Consider the following 11,901-nt stretch of genomic DNA (forward strand, 5'->3'; position numbering starts at 1 on the left):
ACAACGATAACTTTTTTTCTTTTATGGAATGGATAGTTGACATTTTTTTTCTATTTTCATGAAATTTTGTCTATTTTCAAAATATGAATTCCCTAAATTTCTCAATCCTATGTAAAGTTTAAAAAAAAAATTTTTTTTTCATACACCTCAGAAATCGTGAGAGTTTTTCTCATCATGGGAGTATAGATGTAAGCATGGAAAATTTACTTTCGTTAGCGGTTGGGTCAATTCGTGGATCTTCGTTGATTTACGGTTATTCGACAGAATTCGGTATAATTCGTTACTTTTAAATTTTATCCGTTACAAGTGCAATTAATGTACATGCCTACATACAAAAATGTGATAATAATTTAAAATAATTATTAAATAATTTAAAAAACAAATTATGTAGAGGTTAGGTGGTTTATAAATTTGAAAAGTTATTAAACGCGCGAAATATTTGACGCATGCGCACAGAGCATGAGCAAATCTCACATCACGAGAGTAAAGACTACCGAAAAGTTCACGGGAGTGTTAATGGATTAATTACTTTCTCAATCAAATAAATCTCATTTAATTTATTACTGTAGAAGTTTATATTGAGAAAAATGTTCTATTAACACAATAAACCATAATAAGATTATAAACGTACAGTTTTCTACTAAACTTACTGTTGAGATTAAGAGAGCTCCTATTTTGTATTTATATTGTTCGAAATATACATAAATTATAATATACAATCATCATAACGCTATCTTTTTTAATATCATTTTTTTAGGTTTTTTTAGGTGTTTAGATTACTAACGTTGTTTTTTTTTAACGAATATGCATTTTTTTCTATACATTATTGTAGCCTACACTTACAATTAGTTAGATAAGTTCAACGTGTTATACCACATTATAACTTTCATAGAAGGTATAGGATATGTATAGGAAAAAAATGTAATACTATTTAAAAACCTTGAGGATCTAAAAAAACACCTAAAAAATAACATTAGAAGACGATGACCATGTGTGTCCTTCGAAACTATTTTGGTTCTGACGTAAATATACTCTGCAACTTTAAATCCTACAGAGATATTCAGGTATGTTTGGTTAATTCTGATTTACTATGCAGATTTATTCTTTAATTATTAACATAGAAATATTTCTTAAACATAAATTCGGATGGTTTATCTTTATTACATAAAATAATGGATCTTAGTTTTTCTTTTATTTGTATAGAATCATTAAGTAATACATCTGTCTCACACATTTGTTGTTTTATCTCTAATGCTTTGTAAGCTTACTCATATTTATTCACACTAATGTTTTCTAATAAAGTTCTTACTAACTAAAATTATATCAACTTATTAGAAACAAGAAACTTATTTCTAACACTTACAATTCAGTTATTATATATATTTTAGTGCATAATTATGAAATTAGAAATTAATATTTATTTCACTTTTGTACAAATCAACTTATGGAAACTTTACATTGCTCAACTTTTTGTATTATTAATTGTTTTTGATATTTCGTTTTTTTATTATACGATATTTAAGTGTTTTTAGTATGTACAAAAAATAATTTCTCAAATACAATGTTATGGAAATATTAAGATATTGATTTAGAAAAGATTTTCCAAAATTGATTTCTGCTTATCGTAGATTTGACGACAGGAGTTTTCCATCATTTCTTGTTCCTCTCTTGTATAGAGATATCTTACAAGAGATTGTACACCATTCCGACCAATTATACAAGGCAATGACATGTAAACGTCCTTGTCTAAACCATGTCGACAACCCTAAAATTGTAATTATTTCATAAGTGATAATATAAATTCAATAGTTTTAGTAATTGAGCCGTACAGATTTTAAAAAGATAAACTCGATTTTTAGAATTTTGGAAAATTCCATTATTAAAATGTTACAGAGAGATGAATATTTAATTTTTTATATTTAAAATTAATTTTTCTAATAATTTGGTTGAACATCACTAAATAACAATTATTTTTATAAGCATTGAATAATAAATAATATAATGATGATATGTAACCTTAACAATTTGTTTTACATTTTGTTTTGTGAAGTTAATCGTTTAGCAAGTGAGTAGTTTAATTATTGAGTTAGTCAATCAGTAATATCACAATTTTCAGTAGTCTATATTTAAACAAACAATACATTAATATTGTTAAAATTAACCCAATAGTGTATTGTAATAGTGATTGATATATGTTGATTTAACATTGATAATATTTTATATCACAAGAAATAATAATATTGTTGTATTTTTGACCCTTTTAGTAAGAATGCCAGATATATTCGGCATTCATCTAATGACTTAACATTATTTTATTAAGCCTAGTTTTTATTTAACGTTAAAAAATATCTTTGATTATATATTGAATATAATATGAAAAAATGAATAAAAATATCTTTGGAATATCTTTCTCATGAAAGGGTTAAAAATAACATAATAATAGAGTACATATTTGATTGGTCAATAATTTATATTTGTTTATAGTTTTGATTTTTCATATCTGAATAAATAACACTAGTATTATTTGACACAATTCAATAGTATAATATTTGATCAATCAATAATTATCAACCAAAATAAAAGGGTTGATATATTATATCATATTAAACAATTCAAATATTACAAGATAGAACTCAGTAGTATAGTATTTGATCAGTAAATAATATATACATATGTAGAATTTGATGATATATTACAATAAACAATACTAGTATTATTACTTGTTCAACCAATAATGAATATATATTGAAATGACATTTCATATGATAATAAACAATTGTTAATACTACTTAATAGTATAATGTAGTATTTACCATGTCAATATTTATCGTATGCCAATATTTTTTATTGTTTTATATCTAAATAAACAAACCAATAAGTACACTATTTGATTTTTCATTAAAATAATGGAAATATTTTGGAATTGTTGAATATTTAACACTGAAATAAACAACACTACTGTAATAAAACTTACATTAATCAAAAAATATAGTATTAAATTGTTTAATATTTAATCATATATCGAAATTGTCAATGTTATATATATATAAATAAAACAATACCAAATAAATAATCAAAACTAGTATATGTACCTAGAATCCAGTATTAAATGAATCAACACTTAATGTCATGCTTACCATTAAAAAATAGTATTGTAATTTAACTTAATATAATCATAATTAACCTTAAGATAGGTCGACACTGTCACACAGATACCCGTGTTTCTCACAATAGCATCAACTATCTCACTAACGCAGATTCCAACTCCCCAGTTGTAATAACCTTTCCTAGTGATGATGTCGCTATCAGCGTCTATAACTTTAGCATGCAATTCTCCCCAAGCTTCAGGATCCGTCTTCGTACCAATCTCTTTGTTGATGTCTTTCAGTTTCATGCCCATTACACCAACAGCAGACCAAATTGGTACTGGTTGAACAGAAGGAAGATGGTGTATGATAAATTGATGAAATATATTTCTAACATCTTACTCGTACTATAATGTGAAAGGAGAAACAAAACGTTCCATTACTTATTACCAGATGACGATCCATTTTCTCCGATGATAGAAGCTTGAACCGAATTAGCAGCGAGTCCCAATTTGTCTGCTATGAAATATTGAAATCTACAGCTGTCCAAAAACGTTCCAAGGCCAATAACTCGATTTGGTGGGAAACCTGAGAGTTTCATAGCCACGTTCGACAATATGTCAACTAGAAAATAATATGTCTTTGATTAAATTGAATTTAGTTAAATGTTAGGTTATAGGAAAATCGAGTCTAATGAACTTCATTTGAATATTATTCTTAAGATCGTAATAAGTAAAAGATTTTGGTCGACGTTTGATTTTTATTAAAAGATATACAAAAAAATCAAGTTTATTAAGAGCAGAAAATAATAATTTTGATAACATGCACGCGTATTACACGTGCAATTTCTATTTATAGATTATGCTGGTAAGATTTTGTGAATAAATAATAGGACACCCTTTATGATATAATGTATCTTGACAGATTCAATTATTTATGTGTAGTAAATTTAATGACTTGCAATTAGTGGGGCACCATGAGGACAATGCAACCCTTTCTCGGTAATTTGGAGTATATATATATTTGTATTGAAAAATAATCTTATTATTTCAAGAATCGACATAATTTTGAGGAAAATATTTGTATATACGCATATACGTGATATATTTTTGTCAATATTAAATGTCACAAATGATAATAATTATTGAAAAATCAACCGAAATTGTTTTATATTTATAAAAATTAGATTGTAAATTAATACAAATAAATAAGCATATTTACTGAAAGTATATTCTATAAAACTTACATAGTATTTGAAAATGTATTTATCAATAACCATTTTAATAAACAATGAAATATTTCTACTTAATACAATGACCTTGACAATATATAACAAGATCAAGATCACAGGGGTTGCTTATTTTGATCTAAAATGTTCAGTTTATGAACAATTGTGTAAATATCAAGAAGAAAATATGTATAAATGTAAGTATTAAGTATCAACCTGGATTGGTGATGATCACTAAGACACTGTTAGGCGCATATTTTGTTACATTAGGCACGACGTCTTTGAAGGTAGTTAAATTTTGCTCGAGGAGTATTGTGGGATCTTGATTCGCTTGCGATTTATCTCCCAATGTGATCACGCATACCGCGGCATCTCTTGCCAAGGCGTAATCTAACAAAAGGGAACGTTAAGGCTAATGTGAATTGAGAAAAAAAGAATAATTGGATTGACGATTAAGAGAAGATTAAACTGTTGAGAAATATACAACGAATTTATTATTTCAGCGACGAGGAAACGTCGTATTGTCTAGGATAATTATACCTTCTTTATCATTGGATTAGGAGAAAGATAGAGAGACAGGGAAAGACAAAAAATAAGAGCACAAATAATTATAATCTTTGTAGATGTGTAATTGGATAATTTTAGGTCAAATGATCATAATAAGAGAAATTGTTGACTGAAACATGTTCATTTAAAACGCTCGTTTTTCATTTAGTATTTAATAATAGTCAATCTAAAATTAATAATGGATAATTGTATGGAAATAAAGCAAATAGGTTAGTTATGATTTATTTCTTTTTTCAATATGATCACCAAATATATTTCCTTTGTTGTTAGATGTGATTTAAGTTTTATTATTTGTATAACACTGACATATTAAAATTGTAACTAATCATTAAACTAATATTATTAACTTTATAATCATTATCAAATTAATTAGCTTTCTCCATTCCAAATTAGTTGCCACATTTGATGAGTAAATGTTTATATAAATGTGAAAATTAATTTTGAATAGAGGGAGTACTTATTTAATTGATAATTTAGGACAATATTATACAAACGTGTATTAGTCAATAATAGTTAAATAATAATAAATTACTAACTATGAATTTATATTGTAAGAAAAGAATTTTAATAATTTTGTTCAATTAATTACATGATTTAAATTATAAACTTATTTTTAAACTTTTCACGTTCCTGCAAAAATTATCCTAACATTATCAGATAATAACAATTAAGAGTTTCATGCCAAGTATGGATAAACTAGTTACTAATTTTCTAAAAATTATTAATTTATAATAAAGTTTAATAAAATAAAAAAATTATTTTACAAAAACACTATATTCAATAATTAATTCTATATATTATTATTATCTAATAAATAATGTATTATGTAATAACACAATATTAAATTTGCTGCTAAGAGAAAATTTGATGTTTATGGTGGTTATAGGAGATTGAGAATATGGAGAAAATCTCTCGAGAAGAATTAAATCCAAAACACTTAAAACCTATTGTAAAGCACGATAGTGGTTCTGTAATGATACGAGGGTGTATTTCATCACATAATGTGGGAAAATTAGTATTAATTGATGACATCTTCGATAAAAATAAATTTGTGTTATAGAAAGCAGAATTTTTTCTATACATTTGTCATAATGTCTGATAACCATCTCCGCAATCACCCGATTTAAATCTTATTGAAAACTTATGGGACGAACAGAATTGATAAATTCGCAATACCACCATAACCTCAAAAGAAAAGTAAAAAAATTAGCTTAGGAAGAATTGAATAATATTTACATTGATTTAAAAAAAAAAGGATTTACAGCTGAGTTATGTTACGAAACAAAAGAGATATCTGACAAAATATTAAATTTTCTTTGAAAATCGACAAGTATACATGAATTTTCTATTTTCCAAGTTTAATTAGTAGAATATTCGAATATTTTTGTGACTTATTATACAGAGTAACGACTTCTTCGATTCTCTTCCACATTATTAAAATAATTATATATTATAAACAAATTATTTTTTTTATATTTTTGTTATCTAGAAACCATGATTTATCATAGCATAATATATTTTTTTAGTTATTTGTATATATGTTAAAATACAGAACATAAATATCAAATCTATACTGGTACCGGAATATTTTCTTGACCGACTATACATACATTAATAGTATTCACTAATGGTAAGTTGCTCCTTTAAAAGATCCAATGAATTTTTAATAAAAAAGTCTGACATTTTGTTTTTCAAAAAAAACATAATCAGCGACTCCCAAAACCAGAAAAATATATTAATGTTAAAAAAAAATAAAAAACTCGGTTTCTCCGAGTTTACCCGAATGAACGTATTATCTCTTAACGTGACCAATAAGACTCATTCACTGTCCAACAAAAAGTATCTACGCGGTGTCCCGAAAGAAAGCATTCATTTGAAAAATATAATACATGTAATTTCTACTAAAAAAAGCAAGTAAACACTTTAGAAACGTTCTAATATAATACTTCATGAACTTATTGATCAATAATCTGATAGTACTTTATCGTTAAATATAATGAAATATAATAAATAACTCGATTATTTTTTGAAAAATCTTTTTAAAGTACCTTTAGTTCCAACGATCTTCGGGTTGCCTAGGAAAGCTGCCGCGTGCCCAATGTCTTCAGCTTCCGCTTTGGCAAGATCATCATTTGTATCTATGAAGACCAGTTCTGAGGCTAGTCGCTACAACAAATCAAGAAATAGAAATAGAAATAGAAAGAGAGAAAGAGAAAAGAGAGAGAGAGGGAGAGAGAGAGAGAGAGAGAGAGAAATTCGAAAAAGAAATTAGTGAAAATAAGTGGAGACAGGTGATAGTAATTAATACCATCCTTGTCTTCTCTACGCGGATGTTGATAGTTATTAGTGGTAATGGCGAATGAGCAACCTTGTTATAAAGTACGTAGGGTGAATCGTTACGCAATCGAGCGCATCAAGCCCTCACGGGAATCGCATTAGGCTTCCACGTGCGAGCTATCGATCGTCACTCAGGACAGCAGGCGATCCCTTAATGCGTACGATCGTTAGAGCATGATCATTTTTTATTTCTATTTTTTTCTTATTTTGTTTTGGTTTGTTTTGTTTTATTTTCTTTTGTTTTTATCGAGCTATGCCTTTTTGTAATATAAAACTCTTTGTCTGTGTTTGCTCGTCGACGCTTTATCTTACGTGTAATCATTCATTCTTTTGAATAATTATACTATTTCTTTTCTATCCTTTTCTTTTTATTTTTTTTTTTTTTTCTTTTACTTTTATTATTATTTAAGATTACTCAAAGTGTTTCGCGACACTGTTTCTTTATTTTTATATATATGTTTTATTAGTTTATAATATTTATTTATTTTTGTAATGTTTATTTTGAGGTTATGTTATTTATTGAATTATTATATAGAAATTTTTCGACTACTTTTTATATTTATATGTTTTATTATTATATTTTATAACGTTTATTTTGAGTTTATAATAATTGTTGAAGTTTTATACCGTGTTCATTTGATTTTATATACTTTATTTAATTTTATNCATGTTAATTGAGGTTGCATACAAATTTAATATTTTATATGAAAAATATTCTGTTTATATTAATATATATAATTATTTAAAAGTGCTGATTAAAAATATAAAACAAAAAAAAATTTTAAATGATATGTAAATTTTTTAACTTCATAGTAACTTTCAGTATACTTTATACAGCTTTCTATTAGAAGTTACAAAAATTATTTACTAATAAAAAAAAATAAATTCTAATCTGATATTTAAAATTTCTTATGTCTAAAAAAGAAATTTAATAATATATAGGGTGGACCATATAAATGGGAACATCTAAATATCTTTTTTATTTACAATCCTATTAAAATACTTTAACTATTACATTAACAGAATCTAATAGTTGAAAGACCCCTTTTTTCAAGATTATTTTTTTACGAGATTTAAAAGTCAACTTTTTTTTCTTCTTACGTCTTAACTGTCTGTTGCTAGAATGTATAATAGAATGATAATAACGTTTAGAGTGATATTAGTTATTAGTAAGCACGACTAAAGAAGTATTTGTGCGAAAAAAACGAAATTATTTTTAATATAGTAAGTAAATTTAAAAAAACAAAATTACAATATTTTATTATGTAAATATGTATTTTGATACTGCTGTTATTTCTTTTACATATACATTAAATACTTCAGATTTCAATATTTTTTAATATAACTAATTAAAAAATTCACAATTGTTTTATTCACATGTGTTATTACTGTTATTTTAATTATATATATAAAATATTAATTTGTATAATTTACTTACATATTATTTTTATTGTTTTATGTGCATTAACCAATAAAAAACCATATTCGTCGATTGTTTTAATATAAGCTATTAAAAATTCTAATACATTATTTATTAACAAACCAAAATAATATAATTAAAATTCATTTACATATTGCTGTGTTATTGTGTTATTTAGTTATAAAATATTAAAAATTTCGAAAAATTACAATATTATTATGAAATCATACATAATTATAATTGTTTTATTTAGCTTAAAAATAATAAACACTTCAACACTTCCTATTGACCAATCCAATATAAATGTAAAACGCAAAAAAAAGATGTTCAAAACTAAATGATCGTCCTTTCTATGTTTCCAACGATAGAAACACTCAATGGTGAGTTATAAGAAATCCTTCTCCCCTCTTCCTCCCCCCCAACAAAAAAACATGGTTTTCGTTTTAACAGTTTATTCTCGTCGTTAACCGTGTAAATGATATCATAAAAAAGCAATAGCCCCTAATTTCTTGTAACTTTACGTTAAAACAAATTTTCCTTTATCGAATCGATTCGAAAAAGCTTCTAGTGTTTCCTGACCTTTTCGTCCTTCACCCTTCGTCCGTAAGAACAGATGGACACATTTTTCTCTGACATCTGGCGCTTTCACGCGTTAAGACATAACTGTGCGGCGAACTACAAAACCGGATTCTTAATTTATCGCATCACACCTCCTGTATTTCCAATCTGTTATTCCCCATGCTTGTTAATCACCATACTTCATCAAGCATGACTTCCGCTATGATGCCAATGAGCATTCCAAGTCTTGAGATAGTCATTTACTTTCAAATATACATTTTTTTAAGTATTTAATATTACAATTATGTTATATATTATTTTTATATTATTTGTTTTGTTATATTTAACACAATTTCTACCATGGTTTTGTGTATACCTATTTGAATGGAAATATCTTGAAGATAATGGTTTAAAAATTCATTTCTCTTTAGTTTCTTATTTTTTTTTATTTTAAGATACGATATAATTATTTCAACAATTATTATTTTTTATTAGAGGAATAGTCAAAAATTTATTGAAAAATAACGATTGAACTAATGATAATAATTTAAACCGAAAATTGTTGACAGTTTTGGTCAAATTAATGTTTATTATTTCTATTATTTTAAGTGGTCAACGACCTGGCCACGTTTGGCAAATAACAAATAAGTGTGTTGTATTTTCAATTTTAAAGCTAAAAGTTAAAAAACATAGAATTTATAATTATTATTTTTGTGGGATCGAGTGCCTTCATGTTAAATACATAAATAGGTATTCGTGAAAATTGTGATAGTAATCCCTAGATAGCTCAATGGATAAAGCAGTCATCCCAAAAGCAAAAAAATCCTAGGTTCGAATCCCGTCCAGTCAATTCCAGCGACAACAATTTTTCACGAATATTACATTCTATTAAAATATCACACACACATTTGCTAATATTATTCTAATAATAATAGTAATAATATAATTATAATAGTTAATGAAATTAATTTTATAAAAATCCGTTGTTAAAAATATCTCTACTATATTATTTTAATAATATTAATATAACATATATATATATATATATATATATATATAATAATAATAATATGAATATAATTATAATACTTGATGAACAATTTCATAAAAATCGTTCATAAAAAATCCCTGCTATAATTATTCTCATTATTGTTATTAAATAATTAATTTGATAAGGACTGTTTCTTTGTGGTGTACTCGTAATACAAAATTTAGATTATCGTTTATATGAAATCTTGGAAAGAGAAAGAGAGGAGGAAATCATTTGCTCGGAAAAATGCAAATGAAAAGGAAATCGGTTAAGTTTTTGGATGAGAAAGGACGATAAGAGGTGGTCAACAGTGTCCTCGCGGACAGGTATGGATTTCAGCTTCCTTCGTAGGTGACTAACATAAATCAGTTCCTTCGGGTATCCTGCGGGGGCGCTTGGTCGACGTGTAAATGCTCGCGTTACGATCCGATAACGAGCGAAAGGAAGCACGTTCCTTTTCTCTCTCTCTCTCTCTCTCTCTCTCTCATTCTTGCTTCTTCTTCCACTTATTTTTTTCTTATATTCTTCTTTTTCTATATCTTACCATCCTTCAAGGTTCTTCTTCTTCTTCTTCCTCACGCAGCCAAATTTCCTCTTCTGGTCTTTCGTTGGTCATTTGCATAATAGCCTTTTTGATCCAGCACACTAACGAGCCTACATTCAGGATCCCATTCCCCATAAACATAATACATGTATCTACACACGTATATACACGTTATACTGGGTGATTCATAAGTACATGTCAATAATTCATGGTGTTCATTTAGTTGTAAGATAAATTTTGTGCAAGTATCGAATTGACTTAATCAAGGATTATGTTATCGATCAATTATTTTTATCGTAATCAGTTGTTATTAAAATATTTGTACCGGTCAAACATGATTGGTTTTAAATATTTAATTAAAATTCTACGTTTAGTGTGTGTTGTAACGTCATATATAACTATAATATCGTATTAGATAGTTTTAATTATATTATTGGGTTGAAGAAAAAGTTTTCTCGTATTTTTCTGGTAGTTTGTTTTAGGATTGCATAACTTGGGTAATATTAATACTTACATATGTTTAAAAGTTGACATATCATAATAAAGTTGTAATATTTGTTTAACATTTTAAAAATGAGTTAAACTAAAGATGAAATTCGATACATTTGGAAATTCTATGACAAAACAATGGATTTTCAATTTGAAAATTTTGATATGAAAGTTGCAACTTCGCATTGGTTAACCAATCAATGAAAAAGTAGATGAAATCATGGAAATATTTGAGCATGAATGGTACATTAAAAGTCACAATTCCAGTAAAGAACTAAGTATCGATCGCAAAACAATTTTAAAACATTTAGAGCAGGCTGAAACAAAATATGAAAAGAAAAACGTTTCGTTATAACATTAAAACACAAAGAAATATTTTCCCCAAGCAAAGATAATATAAATTTCGACTATTGTTTCCGAGACCACATAGTACAAAAGTATACACGCATATACAGGCTGATTCACAAATACATATCTATACTTTATTGTATAAATATTTATGTAATAATATTGTAGAGAATCCTATTTAATCATAAATTATGTTATCAATCGATTATGATCGTCATAATTAGTTGTATCTAAAGTATTTTATATTAATACTAAATGAAGAGAGAGAGAGAGAGAGAGAGAGAGAGAGAGAGA

At 26.3% G+C, this 11,901-nt stretch overlaps 1 protein-coding gene across 1 annotated transcript in view; it reads right to left on the reverse strand.

Moving 5' to 3' along the window:
• Positions 1-1,588: 1,588 nt before the first annotated feature.
• Positions 1,589-11,901, reverse strand: part of LOC106790628 (L-lactate dehydrogenase A-like 6A) — a 14,857-nt gene continuing 4,544 nt past the window's right edge. Inside the window, exons 2-6 of the mRNA XM_014755679.1 lie at positions 6,930-7,047; positions 4,531-4,704; positions 3,537-3,710; positions 3,185-3,426; positions 1,589-1,765 (exon numbers count right to left, since the gene is read on the reverse strand). Of these exons, the coding sequence (XP_014611165.1) occupies positions 1,589-1,765; positions 3,185-3,426; positions 3,537-3,710; positions 4,531-4,704; positions 6,930-7,047 (885 nt within the window). The remainder of the gene's footprint in view (positions 1,766-3,184; positions 3,427-3,536; positions 3,711-4,530; positions 4,705-6,929; positions 7,048-11,901) is intronic.

The sequence above is a fragment of the Polistes canadensis genome, unplaced genomic scaffold (genome assembly GCF_001313835.1).
Source record: "Polistes canadensis isolate GaletaPanama2010 unplaced genomic scaffold, ASM131383v1 scaffold_251, whole genome shotgun sequence".
Lineage (NCBI taxonomy): Eukaryota > Metazoa > Arthropoda > Insecta > Hymenoptera > Vespidae > Polistes > Polistes canadensis.